This window comes from Schistocerca nitens, chromosome 6 (assembly GCF_023898315.1).
Source record: "Schistocerca nitens isolate TAMUIC-IGC-003100 chromosome 6, iqSchNite1.1, whole genome shotgun sequence".
Classification (NCBI taxonomy): Eukaryota; Metazoa; Arthropoda; class Insecta; order Orthoptera; family Acrididae; genus Schistocerca; species Schistocerca nitens.
The window spans coordinates 381,501,050-381,526,432 of NC_064619.1; the positions used below are offsets into that span (position 1 = coordinate 381,501,050).

The 25,383-nt window shown below is 42.7% G+C and overlaps 1 protein-coding gene across 2 annotated transcripts in view; it reads right to left on the reverse strand.

The window, feature by feature from the left end:
• The window catches only part of LOC126263075 (hemicentin-2), a 2,049,386-nt gene that overhangs the window by 907,294 nt on the left and 1,116,709 nt on the right, over positions 1-25,383 (reverse strand). For both annotated transcript variants that reach the window (XM_049960064.1, XM_049960065.1), the window contains one exon: positions 5,610-5,703. In XM_049960064.1, the coding sequence (XP_049816021.1) occupies positions 5,610-5,688 (79 nt within the window). In that variant the 5' untranslated portion in view covers positions 5,689-5,703. The remainder of the gene's footprint in view (positions 1-5,609; positions 5,704-25,383) is intronic.

Genomic DNA, 25,383 nt, shown 5'->3' on the forward strand with positions numbered 1-25,383 from the left:
GGTGTTACAGGAGTAGGTTGAGGAATGAAAACATTTTCCTTTAAAGAACGTGTTCAGGCTTCTGAAGTCTTTGACTTTGTTGAATCTTAGGTCTTCTGCATGGAAACATTGACGAGACATGGTATGTTTCAGGACATACTATTCGGTATAATAGCAATTTCCATTCCATGTCTACCATTACGTAATTCCTCAAACAAAAAATGTTTTTTGTTTTGATACAGTGAAGTAAAAGCACTACACTTAATAGAAATCATACAGCATTTTTCTAAAACCTAAAATAAGTATCGTAGCTGCCTGAATTTTTTGACAGTAACATAGATTCTTCATGTAGCTACTATTCTTTGGGAACATATTTCAACATTCTGTTTTATAAACTTTTCATAAAAAGAAGATCAAAACACAAAGAACAATGTTTATAGAAATATTGTAGTATTAAGTGACATCAGAACAATTCGACGAGTTTTGTCTGATACATCAGACAGATTTATAAGAAGGTATGGTTATCCTAAGAAAGAAATTTATGAACGGTTTACAATTAAAATTTTAGCAGCAGCAAAATCTGCAGAATCAGAGTAGTCATTAGTCAGTGGATGACTTACTACAGTACTAAGTAAGTGGCACGTAAATAGTAGCACTATAGGATATGATATACGTAGCCATAGCCTCTTTTGAAACAGACAGCAGTGTACGAATCAGCCAACGATATATTGTGTATCAGTTTGAAAGTATTGGTTGGCTAGTCACCTACGAACAAATTTTCTAGAAGCAGATCACGTCCACACATTGAGTATTCCGGTCTCAGACACGAAATTCGCTGTCTTGGCACCGAAACCGACAGTTATTTCTCTTATTCTTTGCCTGTTGTTCGAAACCGTATCGACAGTTAGGATATCACGGAGCAGACCTTCGCATTCAGATGAGTTTTAAGGAAGAATTCAGCTTTCCTATCTTGTAGAAGGAAGGAAAAGAAGTTTTATCGGAGCAGTCAAGCATAGTATCATATTCAAGCCCTTCGACAAGTCCCTCTGCTAACGTCCCCTTTCGTCCACCGCCGGGAAGTAATATTGTTGTTTTGAGCTGCTAAATATCATCGGTTCACTCTTATTGCGAATCTCAGTACCTCAGCTAAACACAAATCTGTTTAGCTATGTAACGTCGATCTGAAGTGCAACGTCTTTGATTTTTTACGTGTTTTACACGTGTTGTCACTATATCGTGTGACAAGCGTAGTTCAGACGACTGCACTACAGTGGCCAGTAACATTAGTTTTAGCATATAAAGATTTTATCGTGTGCTGTATTCGGAGGCACTGGTGTTTCTAACCAGTGAAGTGAACATAATTAATTTCCAATACAGATTAATAATCAATTTCTTTCAAAACCCTTATGACGCAATATTTTTTGGAATTTGATGACATGTATGTTCAGATAAAAGTCCTGAAGTAAGCATGATTAATTTTCAATACAGATCAACAATTTCGTCTTTGCAAAATCGTTATAACTTTATCACAAATGCTATTGAATGAAATGAATTTAAGTAAGGAAAATATTGTATGTATAACAATTTTACTTCCACGGGAACTTTGAAATTTACTAGCAGGAGTTTGACATCAACTGCAATAAATAATTTTAAAGGACACTGAAAAAATAAGATTTTCAGTAACTGTTTGAGTTTTGAATTATATTTGTGGATATGACAATATTAAGTTTTTGTTGTTGGCTACTGTAGATTTGTGTGCTGTGCGATGAACTTTAATGACACCATTTAAACGTCAATTTGCCGCTAGTTTTATGGAATACCAACAACGCTATTCAGGAACTGATGACAACTGAGTCCTGTAACATCGAGTGTTTATTTTTCACAAACGATCTAATAGTATAAACAATTCGTGAATATTTTCTCTGTGTGTTCGCTATACTTTCATCTTAATGTTTTGTTAAAAAATTCCAAGTTGCATATTGAGTACAGTTCGAACTTCAGGGATCCATCGTTGGATAATTCAGTTCAGTGATCAAAGGAAAGCATGGGCTTATAACCATTAAATAGATGATGTCAATAAAAAGAATGTGACCTTGAAAACAACCACCCGATTACGGACATGTCAACCTTTGCACGCAATGCCATCCATAAAGATAATCAGCGATTCATAACGATAATAAAGGCTTGCTGTCCTGTATTGATGTAAGTCTAAAATAACTGAAGTACAGAACATTTAGATAACAGTCTGGAGACCTGGAAAGAGAACTTTCACGTTATTGGGTTGGTGCTACTATGCTTTGCCAAAGTGTCTTCTGTCTTTGATGCTACCTATTGAAAATAAAATTCTGGTATATCTCTTTCAATTACCTTTGTTTAATCATTAGATAAGAAGAAGAAAAATACTGAGAAACATTCAAAAACACAGTATTTTATTTACTTCGTCAGGAAATCCTTCGATGTGCTAAGTTAGACAGTTGCTGTAGTGATTTGTTTTAAATACCATTTGTATCATTTGCACTGTTCAATAGCAGCACTCTATTTCTTGCAACATCATTCATTTATTATAGAAAAGTCCGGAGCAAATTAGATGATGGTGCCCAAATCATTTCTGTTTCAGTTTACGAAGCCTAGATTTATTGTGCCGTCACAACCCAGCAGTCGACCACTGACATCTTACAGTTTCTAATCAGTGAATGCCCTGCAGTTCTCAATTTGACATTCGCAGGAGCTCATCTGCCAAAGTATGAGTCCGTTTTGTCTCCAAAATTTGTCTGGGCAATACTTCATGCAGTAGTCTATCCGAGTCAACTCGATGAATGCATCTCAGTCAGCGAACTTGTCCCAGTTTCAGAACTCATGATACTGTTGCACTGGCAAGCAGATGTTCGCCATAGAGTCTTCAAGGAGAGGAATATGTGGGGAACACGAACTGGAAGAATTCACGGAATGACAGTAAAATATTTGGAGACCTCAGGGCATAATTTCCGTCGCGTTATGTCCTCAAAGACTTGCTTCAGAGCTCATACAGTTATGGGAAGAAACTCATGGGACACGTTGCAAGCGTCGCTTATCTAAAACGAAGTATCGTAGATCTTCTCTAACTTGAACTGTCTACATTTACAGTGTGTATAATAAGCTACTCCGGATTCTGTATTGGTACATGAGGATCTTTGAGAAAATTGAATATTCTTCGTTCCTCCAAATCCTAGTACAAAAGTTTCCAAAAAAGGTTTTTTTTGTCATTTAGGTCATTAGTCTTTTGATGTGTTTTATGGCCCACCCAGAATTCCTCCCTTATGACAACCTCTTCATTTGCACCCATTGTGATCAGTTATTTGTTGGATAAATTCCAATCCCTCTCTTCCCTATAGCTTTTCCCTCTAGAGGTCCCTTCAGTACTGTAGAAGTTATTCCCTGGTATCTTAAGTCCTATGTATCATTTTGTCCTTTCTTCTCTTCCACTGCCGGCCGCGGTGGTCTAGCGGTTCTGGCGCTGCAGTCCGGAACCGCGGGACTGCTACGGTCGCAGGTTCGAATCCTGCCTCGGGCATGGGTGTGTGTGATGTCCTTAGGTTAGTTAGGTTTAAGTAGTTCTAAGTTCTAGGGGACTTATGACCTAAGATGTTGAGTCCCATGGTGCTCAGAGCCATTTTCTCTTCCACTCATTCTATAGAGAACCGCTTTCAGACCGTTTTCAGTATCCTTCTTTAACCTCATATTTCAATCACTTTGATTCTTTTCTATTCCGTTTTTTCCGCTTTTGTGCCAGGAACTAGTCTGTTGTAACGAACTGCCTATCGCCTGCGCAGAAAAAAATGATGTCATATGGTAATAGGTGCCGTTATCCCGATGACAGAGCACTATGCAGTCAGAAGGTATATTCGGAGTGTAGGAGGACATACTCATTCTGGTGACACAGCCGAATATTTCCTCCACCACTTCTGTAAAACGATGTTGAGACGTCTTAACATCAGAGGCAGGGCGTTCAGGAAAGCTGACTGGACGAAAAAACCAGGCAATATGAAGTAACCATTGCCTAATGATGGTGACTGAGGACGCCAACTTGTTATGGTATCCAGGGTAATGCACTGAAAAGAGGAAAACACAAACCAGTTTGGCTCACATCAACACTACTCGAATCAGACCCTCTCTCTGCTGTGCGCAGATGTTCTCAGCCAGTCAATATGTTTTTGTGATGCTGAACACTGCAGTCTTTCACAGGCACTAACATTAGGATGGTGACTGCTTGTAGTAGAACACGATACAGCCAAACACCTATTCCGGACTTCGACTGCTGAAGTTGCAAGCGTCCTGCTGAACAAAAGGTTGTATGTAGACCAGATACTATCTTCCCACTGTTTGGTCACCTTCGGTGGGACTTTCTCATTGTGGGCGACCACCTGCGTGGTGGTCGCGTGTTCAAGTCTGGGCTGGTAGCCATCCAGCTACACAGTTGCTGCTCACCAGCCTCGGTGGGGCCACATTGTTGTTGATCACTGTCCAGAGGAGGCATATATGTCCTTTAATGTCGATCATATTCGGAATTATGATTTAGATACATTCCTTCTGGGCGTTGCTGTCTGTGGCCACAAGACAGCCAAGCTACTTAGCGCTGTGTCTATTACACACACTACCTGCGACAGTGTGCGGACGTCACCATCTTTCCGCAATCTCGCTGATGTCAGCAGCCATCGGCTGCTCCACGCTCTCATAGCTCATATTATCATCGGGAGCTAACCTCAATAAAAAACTATTACATTCAGAAATGTTTTGTTAGTGGTGCGCCGCATGGTTCCACTCAAGGCCACAGCTCACAACCCACATCCAGGCAACTGAAGCGGCGCCTTATCCTGACCTACAAACAGTTGATTCCTCTGCCTCTGAGAAGGTCAAATTTTAGCCTCAAGATCATAGTCCATGATTAACTTACACACACTGCTACGTTATTTCTTCCTCAAATTAAGGCTTATGTTTGAAAGAGATTGACTTATTTTAGCTACAGTTGCTCTCTTTTACGATAATTGTCTGTTTTTTATATCCTGACTGCCACATTTTTTATGCATATCTTTGATTTTAGTAGCAAAATATATTCAACGAGAGTTTATCACTAATCTTATTTCTGTTACCACTTATTACTATCGTCCTCATTTGGTTTCCTCTCAATCCGTTTTCAGTGTTCATTAAACTGTTCATTCCATTCAATAGATCCTCTGATTCCTCCTCACATTCATAGAGGATACCACTGCCTTCAGTGAGTCGTATAGTTAATATTCCTTCATCTTGAAACCTGACAACTATGTACAGCATGGAATCGCTGAGAATAATACTGTGAGAGTTGACCTGTACCTGAACTAAAACAACTGTAGTTTTGGTGCTGATGCTAATGGGGATAGTTGCTATAGATGACCAAATTTCGCACTCTTGGAACCGTTCTTCAGAGTTTGTTGCAATAAGAAAAACAATAAGCAAAGAGAGAGGAAGAACCGAATTCCTTTGTCGACACTGGCGAGTCGGCCAGAACCAGCAGCTAAGCTTGACAGAATTTGCAGCTAATTCACATTAGTCTCTCACGTTAACCCAATCAGCAGAAGCCTTATGCGACACGAGCTTTCCGGTGGTGGCTGACTGACCTTTGTCCACGGAGTTAGCGACGAGCAGCGGCGGCAGCAGCAACAACAGCAGCGCCCACAGCGCGCGCCGGCCACGCATCCTGGCGGCCGCGCACTGCAACACACAGAGCACGTGGGTCAGCTCGCTACGTCACTGTCATGACTGGATTCGGGAAATGTACTCGATCAGCATTTAATAGTATTATCATCAACGTAGCATTCTACCATAAAAATTATTTACATACTTGGTGATTTTTCGTTACATGAGCATTAGCAGGTGGACTAATGCAGGTTTTTGTGTCTAAAAAACAATTTCGTCTACTAATGCTGGAGACATCCTCAAAGATTACAAATACCTCATTAGTTGTTTTTCGAACACAAACAAGCTCAGAAAGCTGAAGTGTTTAAACGTAACGGCGCGAGGGTCGCTTTGTGGCATTGTTCGACTACTGTCTAAGTATTCTGTCCCGCCCATGTGTGTTTTTTAACTTGTACTACGGAAGAGCTGGTGCCGTTTGCTTTACAAGTTGCTTAATTTCAATCGTTGTTCTTTTCTTTTATAGCTTTGTTATTGTCTCTCTAACATCCTAGCACAGTAATGACTGACGTCACGATCCGATCGTTGCGCGACCACTTGTGACGAGCTCAGCTTGCTGTGTTTTAAAAAACTAACCGCACCGCTGTTAATACCCGAGTGCCTAAGTTTCCTAAGCTTATTTTAACTTCAGTCAGTTTGTGTATAATTCCAAGCAGTATTGTACAATACGACGTGCAAGTTTGATCAATTGTAAACAGTCCTATTGGGTTCTGAAACTGCAGTTTTTCCAGGAGTAGCTGATTCAAGGGTAACGTCTATCTCCGAATGTACGAAAACTCTGACCTGTAGCACGAGATTCCAACTCTTTTTTAAAAGTAACTCATTACAGTTCGCGAACCACAAGTCTCTCGGCGTGTAGACAAATGTGTGGCCACATTGATAGAAACTGTCAGTGAAATCCGCTGTTTGTTGTTACAGGGGACAAGACAGTGTAGAACAAACGTAAAAAATTCATGAATCGAAAACAGTTTTTAGTAATGTGAAGAGATGTACAGGAAAGCATTGGAGTCATTTACGTTGTTTCCTCCACGATTAAACTAAATTACTGAATTTTATAAATGGAAAATAACGACTATTAGTTATTTGGCGTCCTGTAGACTGAACAGCCACACGTTCCACTTACCAGCATTTTAAATGCAGACAACTATTTTGAGTACTACATCAACACACACATTAGGATTTGCCGAGCGAGGTGGCGCAGTGGTTAGCACACTGGACATGCATTCGGGAGGACGACGGCTCAAACCTACGTCCGGCCATCCTTATTTAGGTTTCACATGATTTTCCTCAACTGCTTCAGGCAAATGACAGGATGTTCACGGCCAATTTCCTTCCCCGTCATTCTCCAATCTGATGGGACCGGTGACCTTCCTGTCTGGACCCCTCCCGCAAACCAACGAACCACACTAGGATTTCAACAAAAATCCACTTGTCTAAAACTATAACTTTTATGGAAGCAGATTTGGCACAGGTTTTTAACAGATTAAAAAGAAACTTTTCCTGAGTGTTCCACTCAGAAGTATGAGGTGATTCTGGATTTTACGTTGTAGCAGTAACTGTTCACCTAGTGTGTTCCGTTGAAATCGTTCGGCATATTGATAATAGAAAAAATGTTTCTGTTGCGGTTTCATAAGAAGGTAAGCGAAGGTTTTTCTAATTTTACCGCCCTTGAACTGAATCGAGTTTCGGGGTGTTTGATTGGTCTAGATGGGTATGACAGACGCTGGACTGTCAAAAGTGTAATCAGTCCTAATTCGAAGAGAATTCTGAAAAGAGTGTATGTTCAAATGGTTCAAATAGCTCTGAGCACTATGGGACTTAACTTCTTGAGGTCATCAGTCCCCTAGAACTTAGAACTACTTAAACCTAACTAACCTAAGGACATCACACACATCCATGCCCGAGGCAGGATTCGAACCTGCGACCGTAGCGGTCGCGCGGTTCCAGACTGTAGCGCCTAGTACGGCTCGGCCACGCTGGCCGGCAAGTGCGTAAATATTACGCCTTCTTTTGAGTGCCAGTGTTGTGCTTCATTTGTTTCCTCCAACATTTTAGCTCATTTGGAGTGCATCCAATTCTATCATGTATCTCGTATGCTGAACTAATCGCGTGCCTTGGATCAGTGGAATAACAAATGGACAGTAGGATGACTGTAAGACAAATGCTTAGACGTTAGTAGGAGCAGGTAGAAATCTGATTCCACCGTAAATGATATTTCGGAACAGTTATAAGAAGTGGTTTCGCTTACCACTAGCACTTCTGATTTTAAATGCAGTGTGCTTCGTTGGAAAGCGAGTGCTGTCGGTCAGTATGTAGAAACTACAAGAAAATAACTCTTTCCTTTATGTAAAGGCTCCCACCCTATGACAGACTACTCTTTGCATCAGATTTATTGCTCCTTTACACCTACACGTATACTACTGTGATAAATAAAGAGAAAAAGATAATTCTTGGTCAAAAGCTCATTCTGAGTAAAACGCTGATTTCTGCAAAAAAAAGAAAAAAAAGAAGTGAAACTTTTGATGACGTATGACGCTCCGAACAATTTTTGGCTACGCGTACTTCGTACTGTATTTTCACTTCGGGGCGTAACATGACAATCCAGGTCGTATCACTGAAACACAGATGACCTGGTGAAAACTACGAGTTGCCCGTTTCAAGAGAGGTATTGCTGGTTCTAGCTGTGCGCCACAATGACAGACAAATCCATTATCAATTACTGTGGGAGAAGTTTCCCTAGCGACAATCATGATGGAACGAATGTCGTTCTCTCGTAGCTACATAAAATACTTCATAAATAATGGAAAAGGCAATCCGGAAGGCAAATCGAATTTACGATAGAATAATAAAGAATTGAAATAGTTGTTTAAAAGAGAGTGAATGTCAGTAAAAATTTACCGTGGTCGTATGGAGAGCAAATATTTAGAAAGGGCTGCGTTTGAATAAGTAAATTTGCTTTTCTGGTCGCTGCCGAGTGATTTGTAATAGTTACTTTTCGATTACGCTGGTGAAAGTCAGTGCACTCATCATAATGGAATGGTATCTCTTATTTGAAGATAATGATGTGTAAAGAGAGCTTAATACTTGGTATATCTATATGAGCTGAGCTGTTCTAGCATAAATTTGCGTTTGGGGCGATTCCTACCAGTGTTTACAAATCTTGTGAGTTTCTCTTATTACTGCGAATCTCTCAATCATTTTTATCCAGTAATCCGTGATGGTACCTTACTTAATGATGTGATACGCCAGATATATGCTGTTCTGTTATTTGTTTTATTTACAGAGGAAATAAATTGTTTGTGACGGACAATGTAACGTATTTATCAGGCATGTACACAACTACAGTATTCTAGTAATTCTCAATCAGTGAACATTTTCACTAACTGATTTTAAAGGCAGAAGTCATCTGAGGCTTTCATTTCATCACTAAAGCTGTTGTATTCTTAAATGATTTAGAGCAGTGACTACCCAGTAGAAACTTGTGAAATTAGTTGGTCGAAGTTCCACTTTCGTTATACATAACCAAAACTTTGTTTCGACGTCTTTACAACAAGATTGTTCTGTACAGTAAAAGAGTTGGTGGAAGGTTTAAGCTTATTTACTAGTATGTTCATTCTATTACGCATTACCAGTCGTTAGTCATTTACGTTTCCTCAGATGCAAGGAAAGTGACTTTTCTTTGTGCAACACAGTTTTGTTGTGTAGGGGGATTCTCCGTAGCAGATTACAGTCTTTCGCTGCAATTTAGTACTAAAATGTACATTAGCAAACAATGAAAAATTATCAAGGCGCATCAACAAAGTTTTGTTCATTTATGAAGAGACTGTCGTTCATAGCTATTTCATCATATTGTGTAGCCTCCTTCAGATACAATGCAATCTCATAGTTATGAACGTCATCATGGAGGAGAATGCTTCACATTAACACAACACAGCTGGTGGAAAACGTTGCTGAACAGGCAGATAGGGCCAGACTTCACCCAATCGTGTCCCCGCAGACTGAATGCAGAGCAGATTTTACTCTCGTGCTGACTAGGGGATTTGTCGAACTTACTAGGGAGCGCGTTGGGTAACTGAGCGAGTATACTCGGCTTTGGCCTGCTGGAAGAACAGATTTCTCTGATTTGGTGGACACTTTAAGAAAATTGGCTGCATATTATCCTGGATTTATCCTGCTATACCATGTCTTCATTCCTGCTGCAATAAAGCATGTACTATTACTAGCAGGAAGAGTGTAGCATAGAAGATAATATCAAAATTGGTGACCATGCTGTAGAAATGAAGGAATTCTGCTACCCTGGAGCCAAAGTACTTTAAAAATCAAGAACAAGCAAAGACAATCTTCTCCAAAACAAGTCTACTAGAGTCAAAATAATCTACAACTTTAGAAAGGAATTTATTAGAACGGTCGTTTTCAGAACAGCATGGACTGTAAGAAATCCAGAAAGCAAGAAAATCGAAGCTTCCGATATTATGTGCTGTTACAGTTACTAATTGCAATGGAGTTGAGGAGGTTCTCCGCAAGACCGGCGAGGAGGGAAATATGTATACAAAGAGACTAAGAAGTGGGGGTAGGACGATAAGACAGATAAATCATCTGGCTATTACGTCCATGGTACCAAAGGGAGCCATGGAGGAAGGGAACACTGACAATGACGTTTCTCGCGATGGAGTCCTTGTGTAAGAAGTTTTCAGTTTACTAGCCGCATCAAATCCGAATAAAATATCAGGCTCTCAACGATCGTCTGCACCATCGTCGTCAGGAGGTAAAACTGACCGTTGTGAATTGGCGAGGCTCCGACTTTTATATCCACAGGACGGCATCTGACGGGCTGTATGGCATCATGGTGTCAACACGAAAGGGCTGGCGCTACAGGCAATACTGGATAGAGAGCGCAAACAAAATCTGTGGATGTAGAGATCGCCGTCTCAGTACGCGCCAGTTCACGACAGTTTAACCCCCTGACGATGACAATGGAGGCAATCATCGAAAGCTTGGAATTTTATCCGAATTTGACGCTGGGAGTAAACTGAGAACTTCCCATGCAAGTGGAAATACTGACTGGAAAGTGGGTTAGGATGGCAAGATATCTGATAAAGCATGTGCTTATAGAGTGGTACCAAAGGGAGCCATGGAGAGTAAAAACCTGAAGTACATAGAATAAAAAATGAAGTTGTAGAGGGTAACTGGTAATCCGAGATGAAGAGATTAACAAAAGGAAAGGACTTTGCCACTTGAAGCCAGTCATAAAACGAGGAAACAATTGTATTCTTTCAATTAACATCAACGTTGTACGGACGTCCAATGTAGCCTACGACTTGTCAACGTCAAGGTAGCCAGATATCACCCTGTATAGAAACGTGGACTACTGATTCTGTGCTGAAAGCCGGTTACGTATTTCGCTGCCCGATACATTCTGACTCTTACCTCCCACCTTATACAAGTCGCACTCGCCAAAGCCAAGGCTCTTGCAGTAAACACAGTTTCACGTCACACCGCTGCACCGTTGTGGGTTTTACACTGATGACATATCAAGGAAATGTTCACGTTACCTCAACCCCAGTTGGTAGGAAACGATTCTTGATGGTCGTAACTGAATCTGAAAGGGATTTTATAGTTCTATTTCGAACTTCTCCTCTGCTGTGACTGTCCAAATGCGAATATCCATGCAGCTTTAATGGCGAAGGAGAGCGACTAGTATCTAGATTTCTTGCGACCACGGACACCATTGTTCAAACACAGTCGGGCATCTCAAGTCCATCAAGCTGTGTAAGTCTCCATACAAACCGTCCAAACACATGCAGATCGAAAATCTAAAACAGCTAAGACTTACTTAATTGCTCTTATTTGCACTCAACGACACAGTTGTGGAATATAAAAAATACGTGAGATAATTGGACAGGTTTCAGTATATCAAACGCGCATGCTGGGACCTCTGACGCTTCATACTCAATAGTACGTTTCTACTGAGTCCACAGCATTGATGGCCTACTCCATGTATATGTTGTATTGTCTACGTCCCTTGTCTGGGAGAGGGGGAGGTTCATTTTTAATTATACGTTTTACGCTAGTATAGGTACAGTGTGTTTTAATGTATTACCATAAAATGTCTAGGGGTGACAGATCACGACATGATGAACAAGTTTTATTAAAGAGAAAATGTGTGCTAACGCTTCCCGAGAAAGTAAGGCGACCTTTGTTATCGGCTACGCCCCTGAACTGCAGCAATGCACAGGGACTCTGCGGCTTGCTTCTGTCTTGAATGTTGCCTACAGTCCAGTGGATAGTTATCCACTCAATATGAAAGGAGGTAAGCTCAGAAAAATTAACGTTTCTGACTTGCGTCTAGAATATCTTTGTTCGCTTAAATATCCTCATTCTTAACATTTTCTTATTGAATATCACTAACATTTTTCCGTGTTAGCCAATATGCAGCCCACCTGGTTAGCAGACCCTGCTAGTTCATTGAACTCTCAGGGTCGGCGAATACCACCGGGAAAAATCAGTAAAAGTTTTGTCTCCACAAAAGTTGTTCCCATGACGAGATCTATCACCCCTACAGGTTTTATGGAAAGACTTTGAAATACCCTATGTGTAGTATAAGGAGGTTTTGGTTTCCACACTTTACTTTTTTAAAGCTGCGTAACAGAGATGTGTGTGCTCCTGACAAATGTGCTATCGATGCACAGTTTACAGTATATTTGTGCCCCTCGGTACAGCATTATCAAGGCAAATACCTCTGTTCGAATCCCAATCTGGTTCAAAGTTCGTGTCTATTAGCCAGTTTGACTTTTTTCACATATATTTTATCCTATATTTCGCACAGATCAGTAAAGACAGCGGCACTGGCTACTATAGTGCTTAGTATTTGTCCAGGCATATCGTCGCTCTTATTGCAACTGGTACAAAAGATGGGATTATTTCCTGAAGCCCGTACATTTTGTCACATAGTGAGATAATAGCCGATGAAATGGCGTATGGCTGTATAACAGATTTATGTCAGTTACCTCACCAGCTACCAACAGCAACAACTCCGCAATTTCTTATTTTTATTTAAATCTGTGCCGACTAAAAAAGTCTTCACTGTGCGACGTATGCGAATTCACGCACGGCATGTGACTGTGGCGCCTTCTAAAAGAAGTCAGCTGGTGACACCGCGGCGGCTTTACACATCCTCCTACGACGTGTAAGCACCATCGACTGGGCCTGCTCTCTGCAGCCCACCATTTCCAACGTCCTTTCGTTCGTGTCTCCTTGGTCCACATCATCAACAGAGAAGGGTACCATCGAGTAATCTAATGTATTAATGTGTTACTCGCTAGCTGCGTAGAAGTGCTGAATGGCCTTGTTCCTTAGTTAGAAAGGCTTTGGATATTATTCCGGAAACAGTTGGGGCCGTTATCTTAAAGAACGTTGATTGCTGGTTCAAATGGTTCAAATGGCCCTGAGCACTATGGGACTTAACATCTATGGTCATCAGTCCCCTAGAACTTAGAACTACTTAAACCTAACTAACCTAAGGATAGCACACAACACCCAGTCATCACGAGGCAGAGAAAATCCCTCACCCCGCCGGGAATCGGAACGTTGATTGCCTCGAGAGCTTATGAGAACGGTTGCTGCAGTGTTGCTGATTTGCTGTATTTAATCAGGACGCCGTTATATGACGCATCGTGAGCAATACCGCAAAATTTTCATTTGCCTTGAACTGTTGGTAAGGGTTAACTGTTGATAAGTGATGACGGTACTTTGGTGTGCGTAGAACTTTTATACAGTTTAATGCCACTCATTTCTCGGATGGTATTTTTCATGCATGGATACTAAGTGATTTATTTGTTTAAACCATACTGTTTTATTCAAGAGGTTATGATTGTTGCTATGGTGCTTTACCTGATGTTATTTTGGGTGCTTTCTTGTATCCGCCGAGCAAAGTATGGAAGCTTATGTAATTCTTTAAGTCATATCTGGATTTCAATTGCAATATCGTCATGAATAGTTGAGAGTTTTCTAGGTCAGCATCAGTCGCAATACAATCTATTTTCTATTCCGGATCAAGATTTCAGCTAGCAGTACAGTAATTTAGGCATGTACTATAACGCAGTGACGACAGCTGCACGGTTAGCATAAATCTATATCTGCAATAAAAAATGGAAAAATGTAGATGATACGTGTATTACGACCGATGCTGATCTCCTTTCCATACTGGATTGCATCACGGTCGTGGAGTACAATCACCCCCATGGAATCGGACATCACGTGTTTTCTGTTTATGAATACTGCTCCTTTTGCAGTTTATAAAATGAGTTTGCTATATGCTTTTGGTGAAGTGTAATTTGGAAGAAATGTACCTCACCCTCTCGACTCATTTAATTTGTTTCTAATTTGAGACCTAATCTCTACAGTACATCAGTGTTTCATGTTTATAACGTTTTTGGGGGTTCCAGACCACAATCGGCAAAAACGAAACACTTGTTGAACCACTTTATCCGACTGTTAAAAACTATTTTTCTGAGCAATGGATAGTCATACCAAGTTGAAATTAATGTTACGTATTACAGTCTACAGTCCCATGGCAATGTAAAAAAAGTGAAGGTTCTAAGTCGAGCCCGCATCTCGTGGTCGTGCGGTAGCGTTCTCGCTTCCCTCGCCCGGGTTCCCGGGTTCGATTCCCGGCGGGGTCAGGGATTTTCTCTGCCTCGTGATGGCTGGGTGTTGTGTGCTGTCCTTAGGTTAGTTAGGTTTAAGTAGTTCTAAGTTCTAGGGGACTGATGACCATAGATGTTAAGTCCCATAGTGCTCAGAACCATTTTTTTTTCTAAGTCGATGCAGTCAAAAAATACCGTCCTTTATGTCACTTATTTTGATATTCACAACCTCGGACATCAAAATCTACAGGGTACTTCGTGTTGACCAAGAATCATGTAATTTACCAATAAGAAAGTTTTTACATTACAACCAAAGTAACAAATCTGAAATCCTTAATTTGTAATTAAAGCACACGAGGGAAGGTTTTTTTGTCACTTGCTATCCGACTGTTTGTCTGCCTGTCCGTCTGGTAAGCCTCCTTTTTTACAGGAACGGGTAGACTTATCAAGCTGAAATGTATGTCACATACCAAGAGATACGGTCCCTTGTCAATATAGCAAACGTTAGCTTCTAAATCATTTCAGTGAAAAGATGTGGCCGTTTATGAAAAATATTTTGTTATGGTATAGAATAACAGCAGCTGCCAGTCACACTACAAGGTTCAAATGGCTCTGAGCACTATGGGACTCAACTGCTGTGGTTATCAGTCCCCTAGAACTTAGAACTACTTAAACCTAACTAACCTAAGGACATCACACACATCCATGCCCGAGGCAGTATTCGAACCTGCGACCGTAGCGATCGCACTACAAGGTGATATTATTTACTTCATGACAGCGGGCTTGTGCCGATCTTCAGTTGGCTTACATTCACGTTTATGTATCCATACTCAGTGTTGGAAATCATTGTTTAAATCGAAAACAAATAATGTGATAATGGCCAAATACACAGAAATGAAATATTTGGAAGTCGCTAAGCGACATGGGCTGCAAAATATTGTAGTACTTACACACAGCTCGTTTTTCCACATCGTTTTCGCATTGCATGTATTACATTTAATTTACAAAAATATTTCGTTCTTTACACATTAACTGTAAATTAGGTGCCATGCTGTTTATTGGTCCTTACTAGTTAATGATATATTAAAAGACACTATTTTATTAAATACGTAACATGGGAGCAGCAATAAGTAGCACGATGGCTAATATATAGTTAACGTGTAAAAAAACTAAATATTTTGTAAAACAGTTTGATAAATGTAATGTGAAAACATATGGATACGCCAGCTACACGTATATTATTTATTGTAATATTTTACACACAAGGCACTTAGCGATTTACAAACGTTTCATGTCTATGTATTTCTTCATAATCACATTTTTTGTTTTTGATTTAAACAGTGGTCTCCAACACTGGTTATGGAAACATGTGCGTCAATGTAAACTAACTGAACATTGGCACAAGCTTGAACTCGGTCATGTATTAAATAAAATCACCTTCTGTTCTCACAGGTTGCGTTTATTACTCTACATCTACAAAGGAACTGTCACAGATTTCCATTATACTCGCAAATTCAACCATCAAAACTTACACGTTATTCCCGGGGTTAGTCTAGAATCATGAAATTTGTCAAGCAGGAATGTTTCACTGTATAAATAAAGGAAAAAATCCAAAAACTGTTAATCCACATCATACAAAACATTTCTTTTGTCATTTGCTATGCGACTTCTGGCTTGAACTGAAACATTCTCGAAAGTCATGGAATCCCTGGAATCGATATTTTACTATTATCAATGTGATTAACAGGCAAAAACAGTCGAGGTCTTCGATTCCTTCAACAGATGAACTGTGTAGACACATAATTAAATTTGTACGTATCCTCAGTGAGGGAGTCCTAATCGCACCTGGCTAAATTTTAAGATACACATCGTCCATACTGTACAGCAAAGAGAACGCCTGTTTGCAGAAGATATCAGGAAAATAATGTTACAGCCAAAAACGTAAGGTAGACCACTAACTGGACCGAGCGAGGTGGCGCAGTGGTTAGCACAACTGACACGCATTCGAGAGGACGATTGTTCAAACCCGGGTCCGGCCATCCATATTTAGGTTTTCCATTATTTCTCTAAATCGCTTCAGGAAAACTCCGGAATGGTTCCTCTGAAAGGGCGCGGTCAGCTTCCCTCCCCATCCTTCTGTAATCAAATTGGACCAATGACCTCGCTGTCTGGTTCCCTCCCCAAAATCAACCAACCACCAACTGGTGACAGCTGAAGATGTTTTAGAGGAAAGCGAAACGCGTCTGGTGCAAAAGAAACTTTATTACAGTTGCAAAAGCCGAAATAGCTCGCATATTACTTGTAAAACTGCACTACGGGAGAGAGGTTCAAATGGCTCTAAGCACTATGGGACCTGGCATCTGTGGTCATCAGTCCCCTAGACTTGGAACTACTGGCCGGCCGCGGTGGCCGAGCGGTTGTAGGCGCCCAGTCCGGAACCGCGCGACTGTTACGGTCGCCGTTTCGAATCCTGCCTCGGGCATGGATGTGTGTGATGTCCTTAGATTAGTTAGGTTTTAGTAGTTCTAAGTTCTAGGGGACTGATGACCACAGCTGTTAAGTCCCATAGTGCTCAGAGTCATTTTGGAACTACTTAAACCTAACGAATCTAAGGACATCACACACATCCATGCCCGAGGCAGGATTCGAACCTGCGACCGTAGAAGGCGCGTGGTTCCGGACTGAAGCGCCCAGAACCGCTCGGCCACCCCGGCCGGCACAGGAGACTGGACTCTAAGAAATAAAAGGCATACACACTGCCGAAATACAATTAGTGCACCTGGAAAGACAACGTCTATTTTAATGCGATGACGGTATTTGCCACTTAGGGGATAGTACATGTACTGATAATTGTTTCAACGCCGTCCGGCAACAGATAGCGTAGTGACGTAGGTACCAGAGCACCACATGTGTGTCGCCTTTAATATGGAATGCTCGCAACCAGAAGGCTCAGTTTGGAGCAAACTAGAGAAGCAAGCAGGCAATTATGCCACGGAGAGGCACTCGTGCTTCTTACAACCAACTGAGCAAGTTTAAAAAACGTCAAATTGTGGCCTTCCGAGTGGCGGGACGCCACTCAAGTTGGGCGTGCTGCGTCAGTTGCGCAACGAGGCTGGAGTCAGTGGTCGTGTGAACATTCTCATACCCGTGGAAGAGGTTCCGGACGTCCACGCAGCACAGACGACGGTGGAGATCGTCGTATTGCAAGGGCAGCAGTGGCAGATCATACAGATACCACAGCACAGGTAAGAGGGCTTGTGAGCCGAAACGTGTCACAACGAACTGCTGCGAACCGGTTATTAGCAGTGGGGCTACGGGCATACAAACCTCTAGCCCGTCTTCCGCTCACGCCACAGCTTTGATGTGCACTTCTCGACTGATGCCGTCAGTGAATCTCTTGGAAGCTGGAATGGAATGATCTTCAGCAATGAATGCAGATTTTGCCTGCACGGAAGTGATGTTCATTTGCGTGTACGATGTGGACTTGGAGAGTACTGTCTTGTGGAGTGCCTCCTTCGAAGACAAACTGGCCCCATCCCAGTATTTATGCTATGGTATGTGAAAGGCTACAATTTCATATGACGGCGTAAAGTCAGCGCCGGCACGCCAGCCGGGAACGACGGAGAAGAGAAGGCTGTGAGAAGAGCTCAGCCAAGCGCACTATGACCGACCACCCTGCAGGACGACAACGCGACAGTAGCGGCCTCTGCGTGAAGAGGACATAAGCGGCGAGACCGTCTGGTGGAGCCCACTTCGAGAGCAATGTCAACGTTAGCCACTTCGTTAGAAATCTCTACGTGGCGTGGACTTTTATTTGTCGATTCTGATGAAAACTGATTATTTTGTACAAAATTGTTGAGGCTTTCTTGATTATTTTGTATGTTGCTCTTTGCTTGCGACACATTTAACAAAGTTAAGAATTTGTAATTTTCTTATTGTAATAAATCTCATTAAGACGAGTTTCTGTTATATTGTTTTTCTAGCGAACCGAGTACGCAGGATTCCAAGACACAACATTTCATTCGCCTTTGGTGTTTATGGGGGGGGGGCTAAACTAACGCGCACTCTTTGCGAGTAGAATGTTGTTAGACCTGTTCTTTTGCCGTTCTTGCAACAGGAAGTTGATGCGCTGGTCCAACAGGATAATTCTCGCCCAGACATTGGCCGTGAAACTCAGTGTTCTCTACAAGACGTGCACCAACTCTCTGGTCAGTACAATCCACGGACTTGCCTCCAATCGAGCATGTGTGGGATACGACAGGACGAGAAATGACTCGTGTGACTTGTCGACCAACAACTCTTACATAACTACATGTACAAGTCGAGCAATCACGGCATAACACACCCCAGGACAGTATTCGCCATCTGTGCGAGCGAGTGGATGCCAGAGTCAGTGACTGCATTTCCGGCGGAGGCGGCTACGGCACATACTTATGTGGATTTTTTAGCTTGGGTCGATTACCTGGGACCTCAGAACTGTTTGCATTATTGATCTGTAAAGGCAATTATTTCGTGCAGTCCATATTGTAAGGTCGCTATAATTTCGCACCTTACAGGAACTCATCCACATACATTGCCGTGATCTACAAACGCAATTAGGTATCATGTGGTAGGTTGTACATCGTATATATGAATATATAAAGGAGACTGACATTGTCACGTACGTCTTGTAAATAATTGTTAATGCTTATTGCATAAAGGTGACGGAGTCTCTTTATTATCAGAACGGCGTAATGAATGATTGTCTATACTGGTAGAGGTTGGAACGCCAGTGGAGATGAAACGGCAGGCAGAACTCAAGCTCTGGGTAGAAGGCCCGCACAGGTGGTGGTCCTGCTTAAACACAGGAAGTAGCTAGACGGACGTCGTGGCACTTGAGCTCTGGAGCACAATAGGCAGATGGCCAGCCACTATTGTAGTAGGGCCAGAAGGATAACCGGATAATACTTCCGAGCTCTGCAAATTTTGGACGCAGGTGAGAGGAATGAAGAAGCGGCACCTCGGAAACCACGCAGGCTGGGTTATTTTCAAGGATTTTTACCCAGAAGCGTACCATTGTACGATTATAGGTTTTTCCTAGCAAACTTTCCTCGCTGAACGACAAAAGACTAAAATGTTGTTGGTCGGCGTTCGGAAGAAACTGTAGAGAGTAAGAATATTCCGTGGTTTCGGGAATATGATTCGTTTTCGGGGTTACGATGGTGGGGAGCTGTGTCTTGCTGGAAGGCCAGCGGTGGAGAGTCGAGCGAGGTCTTCCGTTGTGAGCGCCCGTGTGTGACAGTCGCTCGATATCAGCTTTGCTGGTACAGACGGACTTGCTGTCTCTGCTCTCAGGAGAGTTTATAGTTAGGCAGTTATTCACTGTACTGCTGCGAACCTATACGATTCTGGAGTTCACCTATGGGTTGGAAGTCGTCGTTGAGTACGCAGCGTTCAGTAATTGAGAGCACTTCTTCTGCCTATACTTCTTGTGCCTAGGAGTTCGTGGTTCTCGTCTGTAGAACACAGAGAGAAGAAGACAGTACTAGAGTATATTAGTGAGAGGACCGCTTTCTGCCTCCTAGTGTTTGAAAGCGTTTATTTATGGCTGGAGTTGTTCCATCGTCGCAGACGAGTACGAGAACCACCACTTCGACGCGCCGGACGTAGTACATAAGGCGATACCGCAAATTGCTTCAGCTTATTAGGGCTATAAAGCTAAACAGCTGTGCTCACTTTAATTTCCACTGAAGTTCCATACCAACGTAGATCATCTTTGAAAGTAGTATATTCTAGCGTTTGGTACGTAGATGATGTCAGTCATTTCGTGTTATTATATTAGACCGCGCAGTCATAATAAGGGGCAGAGTTGAGCAACTGAATAATAATTGTAGTTAGGAAATAAAGACAATTGTACTTAAAGTGTTGATTGTAATATATAATAAATATATATTGAACAATAATGTTTATCATTTAGTAGTATTAGTGGCCTTCATCATTCATTTACGTTTCGATTGTAATTTATATGTAAAAAAGAGCATTAAGAGAGGAGGAGGACATTAGTGTTTAACGTCCCGTCGATAACGAGGTCATTAGAGACGGAGCGCAAGCTCGGGTGAGGGAAGGAAATCGGCCGTGCCCTTTCAAAGGAACCATCCCGGCATTTGCCAGAAGCGATTTAGGGAAATCACGGAAAACCTAAATCAGGATGGCCGGAGACGGGATTGAACCGTCGTCCTCCCGAATGCGAGTCCAGTGTGCTAACCACTGCGCCACCTCGCTCGGTAGCATTTAAGAGATCACAAGGTCTGCTTCAGGGGGTAGTCAGACAGGGCCAAATCATCATTTTAGTGCTTATTATTTTCCGTAGCGCACATTCATTTTTACACTCGCCTGGAGTAGCGTCTTGGAATATGTACTCTTGCAGCAATAAATCTTGAGTAACTTGAGAGCCTCTAAAAGAGTGTACTAATATTTTCCTGGAGCGTATTTAAAGGTGCTAGAAATAAATTTTTATTTGACAGTGCGTGATCGTTTGTACACTGAATGCCGCCCACGGCATTTGAAGACGACCACTTTGGGCCGTAACTGGTCATGCTAGTGTGATTATCAAAAATAAACAAAACTTTACAACATGGATGTGGGTGTACCTCGTCAGCGACTTTTAACAGTCTTGCCTCGTTCGTCACAGGTGAGACGTCGACGTTCGCCGCTCTCCATGACAGGAATATATTTCAGAGGAGGAGACCGGCGCCGTGGGGCGTGCTGCGGCCGCCACCCGCCCGGCACCGGTTTCAGTTTCTCTGAGCACAATAGCAATTGTTAGCAGCCGAGAACGGGGCCGAGCCAGAGGCTAGGCTGCTGCTGCTGCTGCTTCTTCGGATGCCGGTCGCACGCTACTGTCCCGCTCCGCGCGGCTGCGCGGCGGCACCGCAATGCGATTACCGATACAAGGCGCCCTTAACAATATCTTCGTTCCCGGCCTTTCTGCAGCGCGGCGCCCGGGATCGTCTTTCCCTCGCGGCTCGGCGCCGAACGTCGGAAAGCCCGGCGCTGCCGCATTAAGCCGGGCCGGGCCGCGCTACCTGGCCCGCCCCCACCGCCACTGGGGGGCGCCACCCGGCAGGGCGCGGAAGCCCGTAATCAGGCATCTTTCACCCGGCGCCAGCCGCGCTCGGATCCGATACGTAATGCCGACAATACCTGCCCGCGACCGCCTATTTACATTTAAATGACTATTTCACGTCGCGAAATAACCGTAACGAGCCGGGGCTGACAACACCCCTAGGGGAGCACCTCAGCTGAAATTTGTTATGTAGATTCGAGAATTACCCTTTTCGATACTGTAAGCTGTCTTCAACTGTACAACACTCTTTCTACCACTCCTGTTCCTTACGTCTCACTGATGTCTCATTCTAAGGTGATACGCAGCAGTCTCACGATGTGCTGTCACCAGAAACAAAGCTGGCGTTGCTAGTATTACAAGCAACACTGTTTCGACACCATACTGTAATTTTCAGGTTCACATAATTTTACTAAATATTATTTCGTATGGCTACACACGTCGCAGGTGTAATTCCTTTTGTGCCATTGAGGCTAGGTGGCGAGGTTCTGCCGACAAATATGCAGATGAAAGGTGTGTGTGTACATATAATTTTACAGGTAATTTTCATGTTTTTTTTATGTCTACAGGACGCACATGTAATATTTCTGTCGTGTATTTATGCGCGTGCAGCCTCATCGGATACTATGCGCTGCATGGAGACTAGTTAGGTCGTTTTTGCTCTGCAAAGATACGTGGGTGTTCAGCCTTGATCGAGAGGAGCGGAGATAGTGAGTTGTGTCACGGCAGTGAGTTTGTACAGGAAGGATGCAGAACATGGTACACTTTGGAATTGTTTAGTTGATCTGATGGAAGATATTATTGCTACAAAAGGAAATTATCATTATGCATTGAATGAGATGGTTTTGCTAACATAGATACTATTTTGAGAAGATTGAGATTCAAGGTGACGAATGAACATATTTTACTTTCCTGCGGCAGGGTTTAGTTAGGCATTCTTGGCTCAACACAGACATCCAAATCAGAAACTTCTTGCTATTTTTATGAAGTTTTGTCACAGCCAGTGTCAGTGGATTTGAAAAGAATTTAATAATTAGCATTTTTCCGATAGAATAAATTTTCGTACTGAGTTAGCCTACTTTATTTTCTCCAATGTTAACCGTAATTTGTAAAGGAATGTATTCTTATTGTTTGCTAAGCCTTCAATGATGAAATTTTGTAAATGTTAAAGTGTCAAGAAAAATTTTTGGGTTGCTTTTTTAATACAGTGTCTTGAGAAGAATTTTTGTCTAAAGAGTAGCTCAGATTATTCGGCACATTATTCAGCTTTCATTACCCGATGAACATTGTTGTCTACGAGAGAGAAATTTTATGAGAACCAAGTTTGTATTGCATGTAATTAAGAGATCGCATTGCATTACTTCGATTCTCTGTAGTTAGCAGCATCTCAGAACAGAGAGAGCAGTTGTATAGCGTTTTCCCATAGCGACACAAGCAAAACAAATACAGGTGATACGAGTTTTCTGTTTCACAGCGTCGATTAACAGTGTTGAGTTTAGTTATTCTCATTAAAGTTCAGAGCCAGTTTTGTTTTAACAGGCATACTTGTCTCACATAGGGCATATTTCATTTACATTCACGCAGTCATAACTGCTTCTCATTCTCGCTGAGAAATTTAATTTTTACTGTAAACTTGAGGTTAGCTTATGCAAATATTTCATATATATGAATGGAAGGTTCTGTATGCAACAACTTACATTCGTAAACAGACTGTACCATCAGAAAGAGGAAAAGCAATGAGGTGCACATCCACATAACCTTTTTATCCTTTTTATTTATTAAGATAACTTTCGCAGTGGGTTACACCCTTTTTATACTTGAACATGGCGTACGTAGTTTGAAATACTGTATTACTTACGAAGGGAGCGAATATACACTGGCGAGCCTAAACATTATAAACACTGGCCACATCCAGACTGAATACTACGTAGTGGTACTGTGGGCACGTCAAATGTTAACCATAAGCGAATTTGACAATCTGCATTATTATGGCCCGACTTACACTATGTGATCAAAAGTATCCGGACAATCGCATAAACATACGTTTTTCATATTACGTGCAATTTGCTGCCACCTACTGCCAGGCACCCCATATCAGCGACATCTGTAGTCATTAGACATCGTGAGAGAGCAGAATGGGCGCTACGCGGAACTCACTGACTTCGAAAGTGGTCAGGTGATTGTGTGTCACTTGTGTCATACGTCTGTAGGCGAGATTTCCACACTCCCTACGTCCATTGTTTCCGATGTGACAGTGAAGTGGAAACGTGAAGGGACACGTACAGCACAAAAGCGTACAGGCCGACCTGTTCTGTTGACTGACAGAGACCGCCGACAGTTGAAGAGGCAGACGTCTATCCAGTCCATCACACAGGAATTCCAAACTGCATCAGGATCCACATCAAGTTCTATGACAGTTAGGCGGGAGGTGAGAAAACTTGGATTTCATGGTCGAGTGGCTGCTCATAAGCCACACATCTCCCCGGTAAATGCCAAACGACGGCTCTCTTGGTGTAAGGGGCGTAAACATTGGACGATTAAACAGCGGAGAAACGTTGTGTGGAGTGACGAATAACGGTACACAATGTGGCGATCCGATGTCAGGGTATGGGTATGGCGAATGCCCTGTGAATGTCATCTGCCAGCGTGTGTAGTGCGAATAGTAAAATTTAGAGGCGGTGGTGTTTTGGTGTGGTCGTGTTTTTCATGGAGGGGGCTTGCACCCCTTGTGGATCTGGGTTGCACTTTCACAAGCACAGGCCTACATTAATGTTTCAAGCACCTCCTCGATTCCCACTGTTGAAGGGCAATTATGGGATGGCGACCGCATCTTTCAACACGACCGAGCACCTGTTCATAATGCGCGGCCTATGGCGGAGCGGCTCTGATGGACTGGCCTTCACTGCGTCCTGACTTGAATCCTACTGTGGCAGAGCGGTTCTAGGCTTTCAGTTCGGAACCGCGCTGCTGCTACGGTCACAGGTTCGAATCCTGCCTCGGGCACGGATGTGTATGATGTCCTTAGGTTATTTAGGTTTAAGTAGTTCTACGTCTATTGGACTGATGACATCAGATGGTAAGTCCCATAGTGCTTAGAGGCATTTTGAGCCTTGGAATATCGAAGCCTGTCGACTGTTCACCAACTATTGTCGTGAGCACCTATGTAAAATGGCTGGAGGACAGTGAAAGGCGACATGTTTTCCTCGACGCGGAACGTGGCGGTAAAAAAAAAATGGTTCAAATGGCTCTGAGTCGCCTAGAACGTAGAACTAATTAAACCTCACTAACCTAAGGACATCAAACACATCCATGCCCGAGGCAGGATTCGAACCTGCGACCGTAGCGGTCGCTCGGCTCCAGACTGTAGCGCCTAGAACCGCACGGCCACACCGGCCGGCGAACGTGGCGGTCGGAGGCTTCCGTGCTCTGTACAGCAGTACAGGTGGTGGTCTGTGGCACATCTGACGACACAGTGCAATGCTGGTGTGGGCACAGTTGTTTAGCAGCACGCAGATTAGCGTACATTGGTCAGCATGGGGTCTCAAATATGGACCCCTACGTATCCTCGTTGGCCCGACGATTTTGTTAATGACGACTGCAGTGACCATGGGAGAATCGAAATTGGACCGTGGATCAATGTAAACGTACCGCTTGGACACGTGAATCATATATCTTGCTACAGTAGGACAATAGTCGCATCCGGATACGCCGTCATCAAGGCAAACGGCTGCTCAAAACATGCACCTCGCCGCGGGTATGTCCTGGTGCGTGCAATATTATGCTGTGGGTGCCATTCATCTGGTCTTCCATGGGACCTATCACAGTAATCGAAGGCACCATGACATTTGTTGACTAAGTGAAATGAACATTATTTCGGACCACCTGCATACTTTTATGCTTGATGTATTTCCCGGTGACGACGGCGTCTACCAGCAGGATAACTGTCCCAAC